Raw genomic sequence first — 24,036 nt, 5'->3', positions numbered from 1 at the left:
CAGCATGACATAGCGTGATGCAGTGTGACATAGCGTGATGCAGTGTGACATAGCGTGATGCAGTGTGACATAGCGTGATACAGCGTGACGTAGCGTGATGCAGCGTGACGTAGCGTGATGCAGCATGACGTAGCGTAATGCAGCGTGACATAGCGTGATGCAGCATGACATAGCGTGATGCAGCGTGACGTAGCGTGATGCAGCGTGACGTGTGGCGTAATGCAGCATGACATAGCGTGATGCAGCGTGACATAGCGTGATGCAGCATGACATAGCGTGATGCAGCGTGACGTGGCGTGATGACGTATTGACGCGCGCCGTTTTTTAAAGTGTCGCAACATTTTTTTTTGTCGGCGCTGGGTTTTGAAATGTTCAAAATCCTTTGGCGACCCTGATATGACGCTGGCAGTCGCCGAAAAAAATCGCAAATGTGACGGGCCCTTTAGTGAGCCGTGTGAAGAGTCGCATGGCGTTACCCTGGTGGCCCAAGCAACGGTTGGGGGCTGCACAACGGTAGAGTTGCGAGGGGAGACCCAGGTTCGATCCTAACTACGGGTTCTGTCTGTACGGAGTTTGCACGTTCTGCATGGGTTTTCTCCAGAATCCTCCCACACTCCAAAGACAAACAGGTTTGTAGGTTAATTGGCTTCGGTGAAATTGTCCCCAGTGTGTGTAGGATAGTGTTAGTGTACGGGGAGATCGCTGGTCGGTGTGGACTCGGTGTTTCCACGCTGTATCTCTAAACTAACCAACGAGTGTTACAACACCGAAATAGTAAGGATAGTGTTGATCGGGAGTTGTTGTGTGTGTTTGTTCCGGGACAGTCTTTTGCCTCAATTATCTACGGGGCCCACATTTTAGAAATGTAATTACCTATACACATTGCAGCTCACTCCACTCTGAGAAGTACAATGAGACATTATTATATTACATATTAATATAAATTCTTGTAATGGCAATGATCAGTGTGATTTAGTTGCGATATCCAGCCCATCTAAGGTCAGTGATAGGCAAGATTGTTCTTATTGAAACATATAAGATTGTTAAGGGTTTGGACACGCTAGAGGCAGGAAACATGTTCCCGATGTTGGGGGAGTCCAGAACCAGGGGCCACACGCAGTTTCAGAATAAGGAGTAAGCCATTTAGAACGGAGACGAGGAAACACTTTTTCTCACTGAGCGTGGTGAGTCTGTGGAATTCTCTGCCTCAGAGGGCGGTGGAGGCCGGTTCTCTGGATGCTTTCAAGAGAGAGCTAGATAGGGCTCTTAGCGGAGTCAGGGGATACGGGGAGAGGGCAGGAGAATGGGGTTGAGAGGGAGAGATAGATCAGCCATGATTGAATGGCGGAGTAGACTTGATGGGCCGAATGGTCTACTTTTGTGATCGTTAGTTACATTGAACATGGGACGGCACGGTGGTGCAGCAGTAGAGTCGCTGCCTCTCAGCGCCAGAGACCCGGATTCCATCCTGACTACGGGTGCTGTCTGTACGGAGTTTGCACGTTCGCGCCCGTGACCTGCGAGGGTTTTCTCCGGGATCCCCGGTTTCCTCCCACACTCCAAAGACGTGCAGGTTTATAGGTAAAAACTGCGTGAATTGTTCTGTGAATGACCAGTCCAATACTTCCATGAAGCTGTGGACCTGCCAACCCTCCGAATAGCACATATGTTTACCGCACGTGTCACGCGTGTTCACTTAATGTATGTTGTGCATGTTCTCCACACGTATGGTGTGCTCGTTTACCCCATCTGGCATGCATGTTCACCTCACGTATGACATGCATGTTTACCACATACATGACATGCATGTTTACCACATGTATGACATGCATGTTTACCACATGTATGACATGCATGTTTACCACATGTATGACATGCATGTTTACTTTATGTATGACATGCATGTTTACCACATGTTTGACATGCAAGTTTGCCATATATATGACATGCATGTTTACTTGCTCAGGAAGTAGGCACATGTATCTATGGGGGTGTACATGAATGAAAGGCAATGCCTTGGGTCGAGTCTCACTGCATCCCACTGCAGCGGCACTACATATGCTCAGCGTGGGGACGCATACAACATTGCAAGACCCTTCACAGGGGCCATTATCAGGAGAGATCTGACCCCCCGATGATGCAAAGAGGCGATGGTAAACTTGGTCGGGTTTACGAGCTGTAACAGCCGGAGTAACTCAGCGGTTCAGGAGCCTCTCTGGAGAAAAGGAAGTGGTGACGTTTTGGGTCGAGACCTCTCTTCTGACTCTCCCCCCGAAGCGTCACCTACTAATTTTCTCCAGAGAGACTGCCCGACCCGCTGAGTTACTCCAGCTTTTTGCATCTATCTTCGGTGTGAAGCAGCATCTGCAGTTCCTTGCTACACATCCACTAACTAAATGACCAAACATCAAATTGAAAAGTCACCCCATTTTCGTAACAGCTTGATGCTGAGTTTATTTTGATTTTGGCAAATATCTAACAGGAGATCGTTCAAATGAACCAGGATTCAATGCCACAATGTACTTCCTATCAACTGAGCACAGTTTCATCTTGGGGTTGACTCCAGTATAACAGGACACCAATGACAAGGACAACACTATCATGTTCCCTATATATCCTGGGCCCCATATCTGAGGAAGGATGTCCTGGCGTTGGAGAGGTTCCTGAGAAGGTTTACGAGAATGATCCCAGGAATGAGTGGGTTAACACTGGGCCTGTACTCGCTGGAGTTTAGAAGGATGAGGGGGCAGGTGAGGGGGGGGGGACACATCATTGAAACTTATTGAATAATGAAAGGTCTAGGTAGAGTGGATGTGGAGAGGATGTTTCCACTAGTGGGAGAGTCTAGGACTAGAGGGCACAGCCTTGGGATATAAGGACGTACCTTTAGAAAGGAGATGAGGAGGAATTTCTTTAGCCAGAGAATGGTGAGTCGGTGAAATTCATTGCCACAGACGGTGGTAGATGTCAAGTCAATGGATATTTTTTAAGCAAAAATTGATAGGTTCTTGATTAGTACGGGTGTCAGAGGCTATGGGGAGAAGGCAGGAGAATGAGGAAAGATCAGCCATGATTGAACTTGATGGGCCGAATGGCCTGATTCTGTTCCTATGTCTTCTGAACTAAAGGTGTTAAGAAGTGAAGAGCTTCTTCTGACCACAAACAACTCCGAGCCACAATGGCTACACCCAGCTCTCATCGGCTGTGGGCCACAGTGGCCAACCTTACGGTGAAGGTCTTGAAGATGGACCCAAAATGCTGGAGTAACTCAGCGGGACAGGCAGCATCTCTGGATAGAAAGAATGGGTGATATGAAAGACTGGATAGACTCGGCTTGTACTCGCTAGAATTTAGAAGATTGAGGGGGGATCTTATAGAAACTTGCAAAATTCTTCAGGGGTTGGACAGGCTAGATGCAGGAAGATTGCTCCCGATGTTGGGGAAGTCCAGAACTAGGGGTCACAGTTTAAGGATAAGGGGGAAATCTTTTAGGACCGAGATGAGAACATTTTTTTTCCACACAGAGAGTGGTGAATCTCTGGAATTCTCTGCCACAGAAGGTAGTTGAGGCCACAGTTCATTGGCTATATTTAAGAGGGAGTTTGATGTGGCCCTTGTGGCTAAAGGGATCAGGGGGTATGGAGAGAAGGCAGGTACGGGATACTGAGTTGGATGATCAGCCATGATCATATTGAATGACGGTGCCGGCTCGAAGGGCCGAATGGCCTCTACTCCTGCACCTATTTTCTAAGTTTCTTTGTTTCTATGTTTTGTGTCGAGACACCTTTTTCAGACTGAGACTTTTTCCAGTCTCGAGAAGGGTCTCGACCCAAAACGTTGCCTATTTCCTTCGCTCCATAGATGCTGCCTGTCCCACTGAGTTACTCCGGCATTTTGTGTCTATCTCTGGTGTAAACCAGCCTCTGTAGATCCTTGTTTAAGAAGGAACTGCAGATGCTGGAAAATCGCAGGTAGACAAAAGTGCTGGAGAAACTCGGCGGGTGCAGCAGCATCTATGGAGCGAAGGAAATAGGCAACGTTTGCCTATTTCCTTTGCTCCATGCAAAGAGTTGAACAATCTCCACTATAGGAAATAGGCAACGTTTCGGGCCGAAACCCTTCCGGGTTTTAGCCCGAAACGTTGCCTATTTCCTTCGCTCCATATAGATGCTGCTGCACCCGCTGAGTTTCTCCAGCACTTTTGTCTACCTCTAGAGTTCCTTTCTACACAGAGAAGGCGTTGGAGAACTTGTGTATCTAGCGGAGAAGCTTGGTGCGTTTGGGCATTGGATGTCCTACCCTGGCCTGAGTCTGCTGCAGGTCCACCCTCACCATCCGCTCCTTTCGCCCCATCTCCTGCAGCTGCTGTCTCATCTTCTCCAGCTCCTCTTCCAGCTGCTCCTGGGCCTGAAAGCAAACAAAGCCAAGCCCGCTTCAGTTAAACCCCCGACCACACTCTCATCTCATCTCATCCCACCCCTGCCATCGGCGAGAAGGTACAGGAGCCCGAATACTGTAACGTCCAGGTTCAGGAACAGCTTCTTCCCTACAGCCAACAGGCTATTAAACATGACAGCCTCCAACTTTGAGTATAGGAGCAGGGAGGTTCTACTGCAGTTGTACAGGGTCTTGGTGAGACCACACCTGGAGTATTGGTCTCCTGATCTGTGGAAAGACATTCTTGCCATAGAGGGAGTACAGAGAAGGTTCACCAGACTGATTCCTGGGATGTCAGGACTTTTTCATATGAAGAAAGGCTGGATAGACTCGGCTTGTACTCGCTAGAATTTAGAAGATTGAGGGGGGATCTTATAGAAACTTACAAAATTCTTAAGGGGTTGGACAGGCTAGATGCAGGAAGATTGTTCCAGATCATCCAACTCAGTATCCCGTACCTGCCTTCTCTCCATACCCTCTGATCCCCTTAGCCACAAGGGCCACATCTAACTCCCTCTTAAATATAGCCAATGAACTGGCCTCGACTACCCTCTGCGGCAGAGAGTTCCACAGATTCACCACTCTCTGTGTGTAAAAAAGTTCTTCTCATCTCGGTTTTAAAGGATTTCCCCCTTATCCTTAAGCTGTGACCCCTTGTCCTGGACTTCCCCAACATCGGGAACAATCTTCCTGCATCTAGCCTGTCCAACCCCTTAAGAATTTTATAAGTTTCTATAAGATCCCCTCTCAATCTCCTAAATTCTAGAGAGTATAAACCAAGTATATGTATGTATGTAATATATGTATGATCTATATAGACAGTGCATTGAGAAAGTATTCACACCCCTTCACTTTTTCCACATTATCCTAAAATTGGTTACAGTCATTTGTTTTTATCACCAATCTACGCACAATACCTCATAATATAAAAGTGAAAACAGGTGTTTAGTAATTATTGCAAATTAATTAAAAATAAATAACTGAAATATCAGATTTACGTAAGTATTCAGACCCTTTGCTGTGACTCTCAAAATTGAGCGTTGGTTCATCGTGTTTCCATAGATTATCCTTGAGATGTTTCTACAACTTGATAGGGGTCTACAAGTGGTAAATTAAATTGATTGGACATGATTTGGAAAGGCACACACACCTGTCTATATCAGGTCCCACAGTTGACAGTGCATGTCAGAGCAAAAACCAAGCCATGAAGACAAAGGAATTGTCCGTAGACCTCCGAGACAGGATTGTGTTGAGACACAGATCTGGGGAAGGGTATAAAACATTTTTTGGAGCATTGCAGGACCCGAAGAGCACAGTGGACTCCGTCATTCATAAATAGAACTTTGAAACCACCAGGACTCTTCATAGATACACAAAATTGCTGGAGAAACTCAGCGGGTGCAGCAGCATCTATGGAGCGAAGGAAATAGGCGACGTTTCGGGCCGAAACCCTTCTTCAGACTGAAGACTTGAGGTTGTCATCAGTCTGAAGAAGGGTTTCGGCCCGAAACGTCGCCTATTTCCTTCGCTCCATAGATGCTGCTGCACCCGCTGAGTTTCTCCAGCAATTTTGTCGACCTTCGATCTTCCAGTATCTGCAGTTCGTTCTTGAACACAGGACTCTTCATAGAGCCTGGCCAAACTGAGCAATCGGGGGAGAAGGGCCTTAGGATAGAGACTTACTAACATATTCAGGGAGGTGACCAAGAACCCGATGGTCACTCTGACAGAGCTCCAGAGTTCCTCTGTGGAGATGGGAGAAACTTCCAGAAGGACAACTGTATCTGCAGCACTCCACCAATCAGGCCTTTATTGTAGAGTGGCCAGACAGTAGCCACTCCTCAGTTAAAGGCACATGACAGCCCTGCTTGGAGTTTGCCAAAAGGCACCTAAACAAGATTCCCTGGCCTGATGAAACCAAGATTGAACTCTTTGGCCTGAATGCCAAGTGTCACGTCTGGAGGAAACCAGGCACCGCTCATCACCTGGCCAATACCATACCTACGGTGAAGCATGGTGGTGGCAGCATCATGCTGTAGGGATGTTTTTCAGAGGTAGGAACTGGGAGACCAGTCAGGATCGAGGTAAAGATGAACGGAGCAAAGTATAGAGAGATCCTTGATGGAAACCTGCTCCGGAACGTTCAGGACCTCGGACTGGGGCTGACGTTCACCTTCCAACAGGACAACGACTCTAAGCTCACGTCCAAGACAACGCAGGAGTGGCTTTGTGACAAGTCTGTGAATGTCCGTGAGTGGCCCGGTCAGAGCCCGGACTTGAACCCGATCGAACATCTCTGGAGGGACCTGAAAATAGCTGTGCATCGACACTCCCCATCCAACCCGACAGAGCTTGAGAGGATCTGCAGAGAAGAATGGGATAAATTACCCAAATACAGGTGTGCCAAGCATGTAGCATGATACCCAAGAAGACTTGAGGCTGTAAGCGCTGCCAAAGGTGCCTCAACAAAGTACTGAGTAATGGGTCTGAATACTGATGTAAATGTGATATTTCAGTTATTTAATTTTTAATTATTTTGCAAACACCTGTTTTCACTTTTTTATTGTGGGCTATTGTGTGTAGTTTGCTGATAAAAAAAATGAATTTAATCCACTTTAGAATAAGGCTGTAACGTAACAAAATGTGGAAAAGGTGAAGTGGTCTGAATACTTTCTGAATGCACTGTGTGTGTATACGTCAGTGTGTGTATAGAACTTTTTTTCCCCTCTATTATATACTTTCCAATGTACTATGTTTACATATTCTGTTGTGCTGCTGCAAGTTAAAGCCCTGTCCCACTGTACGAGTTCATTCCAAGAGCTCTCCCGAGTTTAAAAAAAAATTCAAACTCGTGGCCAGCACGGAGAATGAACGTAGCGGGTACGTCGGAGCTCGGGGACGTCTCTTAGCGGCTCGTAACGCTAACGGCGGGTACTTGGAAAGACTCGCACCCGTGGTCGGGATCGATCCCGTGTCTCCGGCGCTGTGAGACAGCAACTCTACCGCTGCGCCACGGTGCGGTCCACGATGAGGTTTGAGGAACACCTACCCGCTTGTCCTCCGCGGCACTGTTCCCCCCGCGCTCCTGTTGCCCGCGGAGCTCGGCGCTCTCCATCTCCAGCTCCGCCAGCCGGCTCTCCAGATGCTTCACGTTCTGCCGCAGACGCAAACACAGCGTTAACTCTCTCCGCGCCCGTACATTGTCACAGAGCAAGGGTTTAATAATAATAGTAATAATACATTTTATTTATGGGCGCCTTTCAAGAGTCTCAAGGACACCGTACAAAAATTTAGCAGGTAGAGGAAAACCATGTAAGGGGAATGAAATAAATAGTAGAGACATGACTAGTACACAAAGTAAAGACAGAATTCAATACAAAACACAAGATGAGGCAATTAATGCACAGATGAAAAGGGAGGGGGACGTGGGGCTAAGGATAGGCAGAGGTGAAGAGATGGGTCTTGAGGCGGGACTGGAAGATGGTGAGGGACACGGAATTGCGGATCAGTTGGGGGAGGGAGTTCCAGAGCCTGGGAGCTGCCCTGGAGAAGGCTCTGTCCCCTAAACTGCGGAGGTTGGATTTGTGGATGGAGAGGAGACCGGCTGATGTGGATCTGAGGGACCGTGAGGGTTGGTAGGGGGAGCGGAGGTCAGTGAGATATGGGGGGGGGGCAGATGGTGGAGGGCTTTGTAGGTGAGGACCAGGATTTTGTAGGTGATCTGGTGGGAGATGGGAAGCCAGTGAAGTTGTTTGAGGACTGGAGTGATGTGATGCCAGGATTTGGTGTGGGTGATGAGTCGGGTGGCTGCGTTCTGGACCAGTTGGAGTCGGTTGATGTAGGTGGAGCTGATGCCAAGGAGAAGTGAGTTGCAATAGTCCAGTCGGGAGGAGATGAAGGCATGGATGAGTCTTTCAGCAGCGGGAGGTGTGAGAGAGGGTCTGAGTTTGGCGATGTTGCGGAGATGAAAGAAGGAGGTTTTAATGACATGGCGGATGTGAGGCTCAAGGGAGAGGGTGGAATCAAAGATCACGCCAAGGTTGCGGGCCTGGGGAGATGGGGAGACAGTTGTGCCATCGATGGTGAGAGTGGGGTTATTGATTTTAGCCTTTAGTTTAGAGATACAGCGTGGAACAGCCCACCAGAGATCCCCGCACACTAACACTATCCTACACACACTGGGGATAATTTATTTATATCGCCAATTAACCTACAATTAACCTTCAGCCATGATCACAATGAATGGCGGTGCTGGCTCGAAGGGCCGAATGGCCTCCTCCTGCACCTATTTTCTATGTTTCTAAACCTGTACGTCTTTAAAGTATGGGAGGAAACCGGAGCACCCGGAGAAAACCCACGCAGGTCACGGGGAGAACGTGCAAACTCCGTACAGACAGCGCCCGTGGTCAGGATCGAACCCGGGTCTCTGGCGCTGTGAGGCAGCAACTCTACCGCTAGTGCCACCGTGACGCCATCTTTAACTATCTCCTTGTTATCAAAAAGCAATTGTTGACAAAACTAGTTGTTGAACTGTTCAAAACTGCTCTCACCCTGCAGACAGCGAACAATCCCCTCCCCATATCCGCGGACACCCGCAGTAATGAGGAATCTATCCATGTCAGCCTCCGCAGCCGTCTGTGGCAAGGAATTCCACAGATTCACCACCCTCTGACTAAACAAATTCCTCCCCATCTCCTTCCTAAAGGAACGGCCATTATTAGTTCATGAGGCTGTGTGACCTCTGGTCCCAGACTCTCCCACTAGTGGAAACATCCTCTCCACACCCACTCCGTCCAAACAAAGATGGCATCTTTAAAACTGGCTATAGAGTCAGATGCAGGACAGGCTGAATAAATAAACACATTGAATTAGACGAGACGACACTCACATTCCTCTGGGCCACCAGTTCCTTCTCTTTGTCTACCATCTCCTCGTGGTGAATGCTGCTTTCTCTTAGCCTTGAGAACTGAACCAAAGAGAAAATGTAAGTACCAAGAACCAAGTATTTGCTCGAGAGAGAGAGAGAGAGAGGCTGACGTCCTTGAGAGAAACACACTCCGAACATGCAGACCAAGCCTCGCGCATGTTAGTGGTCTCACAATAGTGTCGCCAACTTCCTCTCCCTCCCAAACAAGGGACAAATGGTCAAACTACGGGAGAAATTCCCGACGGCATTTTGTTGACCGACTGGGCCGTGGCTGGGTGAATGATGAGTTGGCCCGGGTGCTGGACTGCGCACAAAGCACCAGCCGGCAGGGGCCAGCTGAGGGGTTTTGGCCCAGGGCTAGGCTAGGCTAGGTCACGTGCAAAGTCCAGCGCCCCGTCCAACTCATGAACCGATGGCCGGCCGTGAGAAGGTGGTGGTGTCGGCGGTAAGCGAAGGTCCGAAGGTCCGACAGCTGGCCGGGCTGCCGAACAAACGGACGGGGCCATGGGCGAGGCTGCTATAAGTCGGGACTAGCTCTCTGCACGAGCATCTTTGCTCCGCTACAGGATCTTTGGTGCGGAGACGGAAGCCGGTTACGGAAATGGGGCCGAAAATGACCCGTGAATCTGCCGTACTAGGTCTTTGTGGTCGAGTGGACTATCTAGCTCGCTGTAGGATCTTTGGTATTGACATTGCTTCATTTGGCCTGTGTCCGTGCCGTCTAATTTTGTGGCTGTGCTCCAACCTGGGTCTCTGACAGGTGGGGGGGTCGTTACCTTGGCTGACATGGCGGCCAGCTGCACGTTCTTCTCCTGGATTACTCGCCGCAGTTTCTCCCCCTCGCTGTTTGCCTGCAGCAGCTGATGCTCCTTCGATGTGACCTCCCGCTGCAAGCTGGTCACCAGCCCTGTCAACCCAACACCGGAGCCAGCGTCAATGTTAGCCAAGGTTTTGTGTGTGTGTGTGCGTTTGATCTTATAGACTTGTACAAAATCACGAGAGGAATAGATCAGATAAACGCACGCAGTCCGGTGAAGATTCGCCCCTCAGTCCAGTTCCGTTTAGTTTATTGTCACGTGTGCTGAGGTGCAGTGAAAAGCTTTTAAGAAGGAACTGCAGATGCTGGAAAATCGAAGGTAGACAAAAGTGCTGGAGAAACTCAGTGGGTGCAGCAGCATCTATATGGAGCGAAGGAAATAGGCAACGTTTCGGGTCGAAACCCGTAAGGGTTTCGGCCCGAAACGTTGCCTATTTCCTATAGTGGAGATTGTTCAACTCTTTGCATGGAGCGAAGGAAATAGGCAAACGTTGCCTATTTCCTTTGGGTTTCGGCCCTATTTCCTATTGAATATTCATATTGAATGGCGGTGCAGGCTCAAAGGGCCGAATGGCCTACTCCTGCACCTATTTTTCTATGTTTCTATGTTTCGAAGAAGGAACTGCAGATGCTGGAAAATCGAAGGTAGACAAAAGTGCTGGAGAAACTCAGCAGGTGCAGCAGCATCTATATGGAGAGAAGGAAATGGACAACTAAAGAAGTTCCTCCTTTCTAAAAGAACGCCCTTTAATTCTGAGGCTGTGACCTCTGGTCCTAGACTCTCCCACTAGTGGAAACATCCTCTCCACATCCACTCTGTAAAGTCCTTTCATTGTTCTGTCAAGTTTCAATGAGGTCCCCCCTCAACTTTCGAAACTGCAGCGAGTACAGGGCCCAGTGCCGACAAACGCTCACCGTACGCTAACCCCCTCATTCCTGGGATCATTCTTGTAAACCTTCTCTGGACTCTCTCCAGAGCCAGCACATCCTTCCTCAGATATGGGACCCAAATCTGCTCCCAGTACTCCAAATGCAGCCTGACCAGCGCCTTGTAGAGCCTCAGCGTTTCATCTCTGTTTTTGTATTCCATATAACCATATAACCAGTTCATTGGTTATATTTACGAGGGAGTTAGATGTGGCCCTTGTGGCTAAGGGGATCAGGGGGTATGGAGAGAAGGCAGGTACGGGATACTGAGTTGGATGATCAGCCATGATTATATTGAATGGCGGTGCAGGCTCGAAGGGCTGAATGGCCTACTCCTGCACCTAATTTCTATGTTTCTATAACAATTACAGCACGGAAACAGGCCATCTCGACCCTTCTAGTCCGTGCCGAACACATAATCTCCCCTAGTCCCATATACCTGTGCTCAGACCATAACCCTCCATTCCCTTCCCATCCATATAACTATCCAATTTATTTTTAAATGATAAAAACGAACCTGCCTCCACCACCTTCACTGGAAGCTCATTCCACACAGCTACCACTCTCTGAGTAAAGAGTCCTCTCGATATAAATGCAAGCTTTGAGTTTGTCTTCCTCCGAGTCAAGTACAAACTCCATGCAGGCGGGAGCTGAGGTCAGGATTGAACCTGGGTCTCTGGGGCTGCGCCGCACCAGTTGGGCTGAAGGGCCTGTTTCCACGCTGCATGACTAGGACTGGATGAGAGGGCACAGGTTGACTGACAGGTGGGTGGGTGATGAGCTCTCCTACCTGTGATGATGTTATTGTCTTTCTTCAGATGCTCAGCCTCACCCCTGAGCCGAGCAATCTCCAGATCTCTGTCAGTCAGAGAATGCCGCATCACCTCGCTGGAGCCCATCTGGAGCTTGTCGATCTGCGAGAGAAGATAGGGACTGAGATCACTAGACCTCCGCGGTCCACATGCACCTTCCCTCTGCCCACGGCCACCCACATAGCTCTGGAGGTGGCAAATGTGACTGCCAGCCGTGACTTGGTTAAACGTCACAATAGGTGGAGCACAGCGGGATATACATCGTGCAGAATATAGTTCTCAGCATTGTAGAGCATCAGTTCCACAGACAAAGTCCAATGTCCACAATGGGGTAGAAGTGAATCGGAGCATTCACAAGCCTGATAACAGAGGGGTCGATGTGTAGGAAGGAACTGCAGATGCTGGTTTAAACCAACGTTAGACACAAAAAGCTGGAGTAACTCAGTGGGTCAAAGGCAGCATCTCTGGAGAGAAGGATTTCATATCTATGTTCACATATTTGTTCTATAATCTCCCTACATCACCGTCTATTTCTCTTGTTTCCCTTTCCCCCCGACTCTTAGTCTGAAGGAGGGTCTCGACCCGAAACATCACCCCATTCCCTTTTCTCCAAAGATGCTGCCTGTCCCACTGAGTTACTCCAGCGTTCTGTGTCTGTGATTGCATGTGTGACTGCGTGTGTGTTGTGTGTTGTGTGCGTGTGCACACTGTGCGTGCGTGTGTGTGCATGCGTGAGACTGTGTGTGTGTGTGTGTGTGCATGCGTGAGACTGTGTGTGTGTGTGTGTGTGTGTGTGTGTGTGTGTGTGTGTGTGTGGTGTCTGGTGTGACTGAGAAGAACCTTTTTCACGCAGAGAGTGGTGAATCTCTGGAACTCTCTGCCACAGAGGGTGGTCGAGGCTAGTTCATTGGCTATATTTAAGAGGGAGTTAGATGTGGCCCTTGTGGCTAAAGGGGATCAGAGGGTATGGAGAGAAGGCAGGTACGGGATACTGAGTTGGATGATCAGCCATGATCATATTGAATGGCGGTGCAGGCTCGAAGGGCCGAATGGCCTACTCCTGCACCTAATTTCTATGTTTCTATGCATGCAAGACTGAGTGTGTGACTGCGTTTGTGTTGTGTGTGCGTGTGCATGCATGCATGCGACTGTGTGTGTGTGTGTGTGTCGTGTACGTATGTAAGACTGTGTGTGTGTTGTGCGTATATTGTGCGTGCGTGTGTGTGCATGCGTGAGACTGTGTGTGTGTGTGGTGTATGTATGCAAGACTGTGTGTGCCTGAAGGCCACAAATGTGAATTAGAAACATCCTGACTGCCAAGTACGAGGCAGAGAAAGATGGAGATCTTGAAATGAAAAATCAGTATTTAATTTTAGCATTTAGTAAATATCTTTTCCAGAGCCTTCAAATCCCCGAAAACAAATAGCATCAGATTGACCGGTGAATGGAAAATCTGCTATTAGACAATTTAAAGACAGTGTCAGGACAAAGCATTGGGTAATGCTGTCCCCTGGTGGCCAAAATCACCAGAGACACCAATTTTATTTCAGTTGCAGTAAAGGGCCTGTCCGTGTCCCACTAACGTGTTTTTGTTCAACGTGGTGAAAATCCAGCGGCGACCAGAAAAAGGTACGACTCTATGGGCGACTACTCGCCACCGTACATGCTGCCTCACGGCGCCAGAGACCCGGGTTCGATCCTGACTACGGGCGCTGTCTATACGGAGTTTGCACGTTCTCCCCGTGACCTGCGTGGGTTTGCTCCGGGATCTTCGGTTTCCTCCCACACTCCAAAGACGTGCGGGTTTGTAGGTTAATTGGCTGGGGTAAATGTAAAATTGTCCCTAGTGTGTGTGTGTGTGTGTGTGTGGGATAGTGTTAGCGTGCGGGGATCGCTGGTCGGCGCGGACTCGGTGGGCCGAAGGGCCTGTTTCCGCGCTGTAACTTGAAACTAAACTAAAAAAGATTTTGCCTGAGTTCCTCCAGCTTTTTACCTCTTTTGAGGTAAATTGAGATATACTATTGAGTATAGAAGTTGGGATGTAATGTTAAAATTGTACAAGGCATTGGTGAGGCCAATTCTGGAGTATGGTGTACAATTTTGGTCGCCTAATTATAGGAAGGATGTCAACAAAATAGAGAGAGTACAGAGGAGATTTACTAGAATCTTGCCTGGGTTTCAACAACTAAGTTACAGAGATAGGTTGAACAAGTTAGGGCTTTATTCTTTGGAGCGGAGAAGGTTAAGGGGGGACTTGATAGAGATTTTTAAAATGATGAGAGGGATAGACAGAGTTGACGTGGAAAAGCTTTTCCCCACTGAGAGTAGGGAAGATTCAAACAAGGGGACATGACATGAGAATTAAGGGACAGAAGTTTAGGGGTAACATGAGGGGGAACTTCTTTACTCAGAGAGTGGTAGCTGTGTGGAATGAGCTTCCAGTGAAGGTGGTGGAGGCAGGTTCGTTTTTATCATTTAAAAATAAATTGGATAGTTATATGGATGGGAAGGGAATGGAGGGTTATGGTCTGAGCGCAGGTATATGGGACTAGGGGAGATTATGTGTTCGGCACAGACTAGAAGGGTCGAGATGGCCTGTTTCCGTGCTGTAATTGTTATATGGTTATATGGTTTTACAAATGCCCATTCATTTGACGGTAAACTCTCTGGAGAACAACACCGGCTACCTACCTGTTCTTTCAAGGCCTCGATCTCCTGCTTCTTAGTCTCGATCTCGTGGCCGAGTGCGAGTAAATGCTGCGTGATCTCGTGCTCAACCCGAGTGTGATCCGTCTGGGTCAGCCGATGCTTCAAGGCGGCAACTTCGTCACGTAGATCGGTGATGACGCCCTCTTTGTACTTGCATTTTCCCTCAAACACAGACAGGCGGCTATTGGCATCTTGCAGTTTCAGGATTTGCTGTTCCTGTACGATACGGGCGAAGAAAGACTGTCATTAAATAGGAATCTATGAAGGTAGACAGAAAGGGACACTCAGCGGGTGCAGCAGCATCTGTGGAGCGAAGGAAATAGGCAACGTTTCGGGTCGAAACCCGGAAGGGTTTCGGCCCGAAACGTTACCTATTTCCTCTGGGTTTCGGCCCGAAATGTTGCCTATTTCCTTCAGGTTTTGGACCAAAATGTTGCCTATTTCCTTCAGGTTTCGGCCCGAAATGTTGCCTATTTCCTTCAGGTTTCGGCCCGAAATGTTGCCTATTTCCTTCAGGTTTTGGCCCAAAACGTTGCCTATTTCCTTCAGGTTTCGGCCCAAAACGTTGCCTATTTCCTTTGGGTTTCGGCCCGAAATGTTGCCTATTTCCTTCAGGTTTCGGCCCAAAATGTTGCCTATTTCCTTTGGGTTTCGGCCCAAAATGTTGCCTATTTCCTTCAGGTTTTGGCCCAAAACGTTGCCTATTTCCTTTGGGTTTCGGCCCGAAATGTTGCCTATTTCCTTTGCGTTTCGGCCCAAAATGTTGCCTATTTCCTTTGGGTTTCGGCCCGAAATGTTGCCTATTTCCTTCAGGTTTCGGCCCAAAATGTTGCCTATTTCCTTCAGGTTTTGGCCCAAAATGTTGCCTATTTCCTTCAGGTTTTGGCCCAAAACGTTGCCTATTTCCTTCAGGTTTTGGCCCAAAACGTTGCCTAATTCCTTCAGGTTTCGGCCCAAAACGTTGCCTATTTCCTTTGGGTTTCGGCCCGAAATGTTGCCTAATTCCTTCAGGTTTTGCCCCAAAACGTTGCCTAATTCCTTCAGGTTTTGGCCCAAAACGTTGCCTAATTCCTTCAGGTTTTGGCCCAAAACGTTGCCTAATTCCTTCAGGTTTTGGCCCAAAACGTTGCCTATTTCCTTTGGGTTTCGGACCGAAATGTTGCCTATTTCCTTTGGGTTTTGGCCCGAAATGTTGCCTATTTCCTTCAGGTTTCGGCCCAAAGCGTTGTCTATTTCCTTTGGGTTTCGGCCCAAAACGTTGCCTATTTCCTTCGCTCCATAGACGCTGCTGCACCCGCTGAGTTCCTCCAGCACTGCAGAAAGACGCTTACAACTCTTTGGACACCTCTCATCATGACCATGCAGCCTATATGATCGTTGAGAGTTCTCCTATGATTCATGCGAGGTGTCGGAAAAGGCCTAGCATCTTTCTGGTCGCCGCTGAATTTTCAACGTGGAAAATCTCCGGCGACCTATGACGGGTGCCGGCAGTCGCCGAAAAGGTTGCGTAAGTGGGACAGCCCCTTAATGCCCCCTGTCCCACTTAGGAAACCTGAACGGAAACCTCTGGAGACTTTGCGCCCCACCCAAGGTTCCCGTGCGGTTCCCGGAGGTTTTTGTCAGTCTCCCTACCTGCTTCCACTACCTGCAACCTCTGGCAACCACCTGCAACCTCCGGGGAACCGCACGGAAACCTTGGGTGGGGCGCAAAGTCTCCAGAGGTTTCCGTTCAGATTTCCTAAGTGGGACAGGGGCATAAGGATAACAAGTTAACTAAACTAAACTAGGGATATGGACCATGTCGTGGATAGGGTGAGTGTAGAATGGGCTCATGACCAGCAGAGACACGATGGGCTGAAGGGCTGTACCAATCCATGTTCGGACCGGTGACTCAAATTACAAAAAGAAAATGTTGGCAACACTCTGCAGACATGGCCGCGCCTGTGGGAAGAGAAACAAAGTTCCCATTTCAGGAATGGTAGACAAACCCGCCCGACCTTGTCTTGCAGGAGCAGCTCCAGACTCTGTGCGGAGTTTAAGGGGAGTCCATTCCCCATCGAGCGGCCGGGCGTGTTGGTCCAGGCGCCTGGGGCAAGAAGAGTGAAAATATCACCGTCAACATCAACCGTCGACAGGGCCTCCGTGACCCTCCGTGACCCTCCGTGACCCTCCGTGACCCTCCGCGCTCGCGCTAAATACGTTTCCCAGCGCCCCGTAGAAAGTAGGAAAATAATACAATGATGTTGTCAGGACCTCTTGGTTAGTGCGGGTGTCAGGGGTTATGGGGAGAGGCAGGAGCATGGGGCTAGCAGGGAGAGAGAGATCAGCCGTGATTGAATGGCGGAGTAGACTTATAACCATATAACAATTACAGCACGGAAACAGGCCATCTCGGCCCTACAAGTCCGTGCCGAACAAATTTTTTTCCCTTAGTCCCACCTGCCTGCACTCATACCATAACCCTCCATTCCCTTCTCATCCATATGCCTATCCAATTTATTTTTAAATGATACCAATGAACCTGCCTCCACCACTTCCACTGGAAGCTCATTCCACACCGCTACCACTCTCTGAGTAAAGAAGTTCCCCCTCATATTACCCCTAAACTTCTGTCCCTTAATTCTGAAGTCATGTCCTCTTGTTTGAATCTTCCCTATTCTCAAAGGGAAAAGCTTGTCCACGTCAACTCTGTCTATCCCTCTCATCATTTTAAAGACCTCTATCAAGTCCCCTCTTAACCTTCTGCGCTCCAGAGAATAAAGATCTAACTTATTCAACCTTTCTCTGTAACTTAGTTGTTAAAACCCAGGCAACATTCTAGTTCATTCTAGTAACCCAGGCAAATTGATGGGCCGAATGGCCTAATTCTCCTCCTATTCCTTATGACTCGAGGGTGTGAGCTATAGGGAGAGGTTGAGGAGGCTGGGATATTATTCCATGGAGCGGGGAGAAGAAGGGTGGGATAGGTCTTTGATTGAGTTGGCTGCTTTCCCAAGGCTGCATGAAGTGGTGGGAGTCTGACCCTTTGTATCTAGTAGGTGCTGATGCGTTTTAGTTTAAGAGATAGTATGGAAACAGGCCATTTGGTCCACCAAGTCCGTGCCAACCACCAATCACCCGTACACTGGTAGACACAAAAAGCTGGAGTAACTCAGCGGGACAGGCAGCATCTCTGGAGAGAAGGAATGGGTGACGTTTTGGGCCGAGACCCTTCTTCAGACTCGACCCATTCCTCTCCAGAGATGTTTAAGAAGGAACTGCAGATGCTGGAAAATCAGAAAATCAGAAACTTAGCGGGTGAGGAAGTCTGGAGAAGGGTCTCGGCCCAAAACATTGCCTATTTCCTTCGCTCCAGAGATGCTGCCTCACCCGCTGAGTTCCTCCAGCATTTTGTGTCTACCTTCGGTTTAAACCAGCATCTGCAGTTCCTTCTTGCACCCGTTCACTGGTTCTATGTTCACCCAGTTCTGCATCCTGGGGACAATTTACAGAAGCCAATTAACCTACAAACCCGCACGTCTTTGGAGTGTGGGAGGAAACCGGAGCACCCGGAGAAAACCCACGCACAAAACCTTGTGAGAAGAATCTCCACACAGAGAGCACAGGACTCGTGAGTCTCTTGGTTCTTGGTCCTCCAAAATATTCCAAATTGGAATTTAAACTGTGGAGGTGGTGGAGGGAGGGCTTAAGCCAGAAAGGGTTTTTGGGAAGAAAGAGTTACCTTAAATGTAGTTGTATCTGGTTGGGTAACTATTGTAGGGTGGAGATTATTCCATGCTTTAATTGTGCGGGGGAAGAACGAATTACTGTACACATCTGTCTGTGTAGCTGGAATCACAAATTGGATCAAATGCCCTCGTCTGCTCCTAATTGGTTTGGGTTTGGTGGAGGACTTGTAGTCTATGTCTAGCTGACCATTTAACCATATAACCATATAACAATCACAGCACGGAAACAGGCCATCTCGGCCCTACAAGTCCGTGCCGAACAACTTTTTTTCCCCTTAGTCCCACCTGCCTGCATTCATACCATAACCCTCCATTCCCTTCTCATGCATATGCATATCCAATTTATTTATAAATGATACCAACGAACCTGCCTCCACCACTTCCACTGGAAGCTCATTCCACACCGCTACCACTCTCTGAGTAAAGAAGTTCCCCCTCATATTACCCCTAAACTTCTGTCCCTTAAATAATTCTGAAGTCATGTCATGTTGGGTGACTATCGTAGGCTGACCATTTAACATTTTGTAAAAACAGGTCAAACGGTGAGCCTCACGTCTGTCTGTCTTGGAGAGGGTTCCACCTCCACCCCGACCAGAGAATTCAGAAGTTTGGTGACACTCGCTTCTCTCTCATAGGTGTTAGTAACAAATCGAGCTGCCTGCCTGTCTTTGGACACGTTCGATGGAAGAATTGTTTTTATTTGTGTATGGGGCCCCATTCTGCAACATCGTGGTCCAAATGAGGTCTAACGAGGGTGAAGTATAGCTTCTCCTCGGCAGAAGTTGAACTATGATGAAAGTTACGCCTCAGAAAATGTAGGACTCTGGCGCTGTGAGGCAGCAACTCTACCGCAGCGCCACCGTGCCGTGCTACGCAGTGATTCGGTATTGAAGGGTCATTACCTCGTGCGAGGGGGCTACTGCCCGGGTCGGTGCTGTACGCGGTGACCACCCGCCTGCTGCCGGCACTGGCCGCCCGCTTCCTCAGGGGAGGGTGGGGAATGGTGGCACTCCCCCCGTGCACCAACCCACCCGGGGCGCTGGTCGAACTCAGCGCGGAGAGCGCTGGAAACGGCGCCGCCGCCGCCAGCGGGGGAGAGCGCGACTCGATGAGCTGGAGGTGACCCGGCCACGCCGATCGCTGGCTCACTGGAGGACAAAACACCTGCGGGCAGAGACAGAGGCAATGACTGCACTTGGATACATCTTGTAAATTCTCTCCGTCTCCTAGTTTCACTGTTCGTATCTCTTCGTTATCACCACTTCCGCAACCAACAATGGACCATTGTGGGCTCCCGCTTTATTGGTCATCAGTGCTGGCTCTCATTTGTTCTGAACCTCTAGTTTTCCCTCTCCCCCTGACTCTCAGTCTGAAGAGGGGTCTCGACCCGAAACGTCAGGACTGTCTTATGAAGAAAGACTGGATAGACTTGGTTTATACTCTCTAGAATTTAGAAGATTGAGAGGGGATCTTATAGAAACTTACAAAATTCTTAAGGGGTTGGACAGGCTAGATGCAGGAAGATTGTTCCCGATGTTGGGGCAGTCCAGGACAAGGGGTCACAGCTTAAGGATAAAGGGGAAATCCTTTAAAACCGAGATGAGAAGAACTTTTTTCACACAGAGAGTGGTGAATCTCTGGAACTCTCTGCCACAGAGGGTAGTTGAGGCCAGTTCATTGGCTATATTTAAGAGGGAGTTAGATGTGGCCCTTGTGGCTAAGGGGATCAGGGGGTATGGAGAGAAGGCAGGTACGGGATACTGAGTTGGATGATCAGCCATGATCATATTGAATGGCGGTGCAGGCTCGAAGGGCCGAATGGCCTACTCCTGCACCTAATTTCTATGTTTTCTATGTTTCTATGTCACCCGAAACAGGCCCTTCGGCCCACCGAGTCCGTGCCGCCCACACATTAACACTATCCTACACACGCTGGGGCCAATTTAAACATAACGGCAGGCCAATTAACCTACAGACCTGGACGCCTTTGGGGTGCGGGAGGACACCGAAGATCTCGGAGAAAACCCACGCAGGTCACGTGGAGAACGTGCAAACTCCGTACAGACAGCGCCCGTAGTCGGGATCGAACCTGGGTCTCTGGCGCTGCGAGCAGTGTAAGGCAGCAACTCTACCGCTGTGCCACCGTGCCACCACTACATTACACCACACTAAATCCAGAACAAGGGGTCACTGTTTAAGGATAAGGGGGAAATCTTTTAGGACCGAGATGAGAAAAACATTTTTCACACAGAGTGGTGAATCTGTGGAATTCTCTGCCACAGAAGGTAGTTGAGGCCACACAGTTCGTTGGCTATATTTAAGAGGGAGTTAGATGTGGCCCTTGTGGCTAAAGGGATCAGGGGGTATGGAGAGAAGGCAGGTACGGGATACTGATTTGGATGATCAGCCAAAAACTCAGCGGGTGCAGCAGCATCTATGGAGCGAAGGAAATAGGCAACGTTTCGGGTCGAAACCCGAAGGGTTTCGGGACGAAACGTTGCCTATTTCCTTTGGGTTTCGGCCCTATTTGAAGCCAGTTGAGGCCACAGTTCATTGGCTATATTTAAGAGGAAGTTAGATGTGGCCCTTGTGGCTAAAGGGATCAGGGGGTATGGGGAGAAGGCAGGGATAGGATACTGAGTTGGATGATCAGCCATGATCATATTGAATGGCGAATGGTGCAGGCTCGAAGGGCCGAATGGCCTACTCCTGCACCTATTGTCTATGTTTATGTTTCTAAATGTAACCGAACTAATTATTTGTATTCTTGCTTCAACATGTCCAATCAATTGTGCTTTGCACGGGACATTAAAAGCAACTTTGATGAAAGCCACATTTATATCAAACAGTGCAATATCTACAATGCTCTAATAGACTGATTGATCAAAGCTTAAATGTGAGATGTACATCAGCGAACCAGTCCCTCATTAGAACTGAGCAGAAGAATAAATCAGGTGATTGAGTCACCAAGCATATATACTGTGGACACAATGAACTGCAGATGCTGGAATCTTGAGCCCTGCACAAGCTGTGCGTTATCTTCATGCATCACAGCTCGGTTTGGGAACAGTTCCATCCAATGCCGGCAAGAAATTGCAGAGAATTGTGGACGTACCACAGACCATCACACCAACCAACTTCCCTTCCATTGACTCCATCGACACCTCACGCTGCCTCAGCAAGGCCAGCAGCATCATCGAGGACCAGTCTCACCCCCGGCCACTCCCTCTTCTCTCTCCTCTCCCATTAGGCAAGAGATGAGAAGTGCAAACTCCGAGATGAGAAGAACTTTTTTCACACAGAGAGTGGTGAATCTCTGGAACTCTCTGCCACAGAGGGTAGTCGAGGCCACAGTTCATTGGCTATATTTAAGAGGGAGTTAGATGTGGCCCTTGTGGCTAAGGGGATCAGGGGGTATGGAGAGAAGGCAGGTACGGGATACTGAGTTAGATGATCAGCCATGATCATATTGAATGGGGAATGGTGCAGGCTCGAAGGGCCGAATGGCCTACTCCTGCACCTATTGTCTATGTTTCTATGTTTCTAAGAGACACAGAAGTTTGAAAACGAACGCAGACCTCCATATTGTAACGATTTACCTCTTGCCCGATGGGAGAGGGGGGGGGGAAGAGGGAGTGACTAGGGTGAGACTGGTCCTTGATGATGCTGCTGCTGGCCTTGCTGAGGCAGCATGAGGTTATCTAATTCTAACCGAATGGCCTGATTCTACTCCTGCAGCTTGTGACCACTCACTCACCGAGGGGACGTTGTCCAGAACTAGCTCGTAGGTATCGCCCCCGAACCCGAAGCGTAGCGCATCCCCCGGGGCAAGGCGCACAGCCGCGTTCTGTATACGACAGTCGTTGACAAACGTCCCATTGACAGAGTTCAGGTCCCGTAGAACAAAGCAGTTCTCCGAATCGCTCAGCTCGATCAGGGCGTGGCGATCCTCCATTCCCCCGTTCTGCAACAGAGAGATGTCAGGATAACATTCACGAGCCCAGCATTCATGGGCTGTCTTTCTGGGCAAAATATTGCCTATCGATTTACACACATATCATTGGCATTAACCAACCCGATCTCCCGGTGGCTCAGCACGTCAACTCTCCCTCCCATTCCGAATCCGACCTTTCTGTCCTGGGCCTCCTCCGTGGCCAGAGTGAGTCCCACCGCAAATTGGAGGAGCAGCGCCTCATATTCCGCTTGGGTAGTTTAGAAACATAGAAATTAGGTGCAGGAGTAGGCCATTCGGCCCTTCGAGCCTGCACCACCATTCAATATGATCATGGCTGATCATCCAACTCAGTATCCCGTACCTGCCTTCTCTCCATACCCTCTGATCCCCTTGGCCACAAGGGCCACATCTAACTCCCTCTTAAATATAGCCAATGAACTAGCCTCAACTACCCTCTGTGGCAGAGAGTTCCAGAGATTCACCACTCTCTGTGTGAAAAAAGTTCTCCTCATCTCGGTTTTAAAGGATTTCCCCCTTATCCTTAAGCTGTGACCCCTTGTCCTGGACTTCCCCAACATCGGGAACAATCTTCCTGCATCTAGCCTGTCCAACCCCTTAAGAATTTTGTAAGTTTCTATAAGATCCCCTCTCAATCTCCTAAATTCTAGAGAGTATAAACCAAGTCTATCCAGTCTTTCTTCATAAGACAGTCCTGACATCCCAGGAATCAGTCTGGTGAACCTTCTCTGCACTCCCTCTATGGCAATAGTGTCCTTCCTCAGATTTGGAGACCAAAACTGCACGCAATACTCTAGGTGTGGTCTCACCAAGACCCTATACAACTGCAGTAGAACCTCCCTGCTCCTATACTCAAATCCTCTTGCTATGAAAGCCAACATGCCATTCGCTTTCTTTACTGCCTGCTGCACCTGCATGCCTACCTTCAATGACTGGTGTACCATGACACCCAGGTCTCGCTGCATCTCCCCCTTTCCCAATCGGCCACCATTTAGGTAATAGTCTGCTTTCCCGTTTTTGCCACCAAAATGGATAACCTCACATTTATCCACATTAAACTGCATCTGCCAAACATTTGCCCACTCACCCAGCCTATCCAAGTCACCTTGCAGTCTCCTAGCATCCTCCTCACACCTAACACTGCCCCCCAGCTTAGTGTCATCCGCAAACTTGGAGATATTGCCTTCAATTCCCTCATCCAGATCATTAATATATATTGTAAATAGCTGGGGTCCCAGTACTGAGCCTTGCGGTACCCCACTAGTCACTGCCTGCCATTGTGAAAAGGACCCGTTTACTCCTACTCTTTGCTTCCTGTTTGCCAGCCAGTTCTCTATCCACATCAATACTGAACCCCCAATGCCATGTGCTTTAAGTTTGTATACTAATCTCTTATGTGGGACCTTGTCGAAAGCCTTCTGGAAGTCCAGATACACCACATCCACTGGTTCTCCCCTATCCACGCTACTAGTTACATCCACGAAAAATTCTATAAGATTCGTCAGACATGATTTACCTTTTGTAAATCCATGCTGACTTTGTCCAATGATTTCACCACTTTCCAAATGTGCTGCTATCCCATCTTTAATAACTGACTCTAGCAGTTTCCCCACTACCGATGTTAGGCTAACTGGTCTGTAATTCCCCGTTTTCTCTCTCCCTCCCTTCTTAAAAAGTGGGGTTACGTTTGCTACCCGCCAATCCTC

At 48.8% G+C, this 24,036-nt stretch overlaps 1 protein-coding gene across 1 annotated transcript in view; it reads right to left on the bottom strand.

The window, feature by feature from the left end:
• The window catches only part of fhad1 (forkhead-associated (FHA) phosphopeptide binding domain 1), a 76,934-nt gene that overhangs the window by 49,557 nt on the left and 3,341 nt on the right, over positions 1–24,036 (bottom strand). Inside the window, exons 3-11 of the mRNA XM_055659081.1 lie at positions 22,115–22,321; positions 19,260–19,521; positions 16,627–16,715; positions 14,612–14,845; positions 11,899–12,022; positions 10,141–10,271; positions 9,326–9,403; positions 7,487–7,591; positions 4,300–4,407 (exon numbers count right to left, since the gene is read on the bottom strand). Coding sequence (XP_055515056.1) covers positions 4,300–4,407; positions 7,487–7,591; positions 9,326–9,403; positions 10,141–10,271; positions 11,899–12,022; positions 14,612–14,845; positions 16,627–16,715; positions 19,260–19,521; positions 22,115–22,321 — 1,338 coding nt within the window. The remainder of the gene's footprint in view (positions 1–4,299; positions 4,408–7,486; positions 7,592–9,325; positions 9,404–10,140; positions 10,272–11,898; positions 12,023–14,611; positions 14,846–16,626; positions 16,716–19,259; positions 19,522–22,114; positions 22,322–24,036) is intronic.

Source organism: Leucoraja erinacea, chromosome 30, assembly GCF_028641065.1.
Source record: "Leucoraja erinacea ecotype New England chromosome 30, Leri_hhj_1, whole genome shotgun sequence".
NCBI classification, from domain to species: domain Eukaryota; kingdom Metazoa; phylum Chordata; class Chondrichthyes; order Rajiformes; family Rajidae; genus Leucoraja; species Leucoraja erinaceus.
Note: the sequence above shows the minus strand (reverse complement) of the source record. Positions and strands in the feature narration are given on the sequence as shown.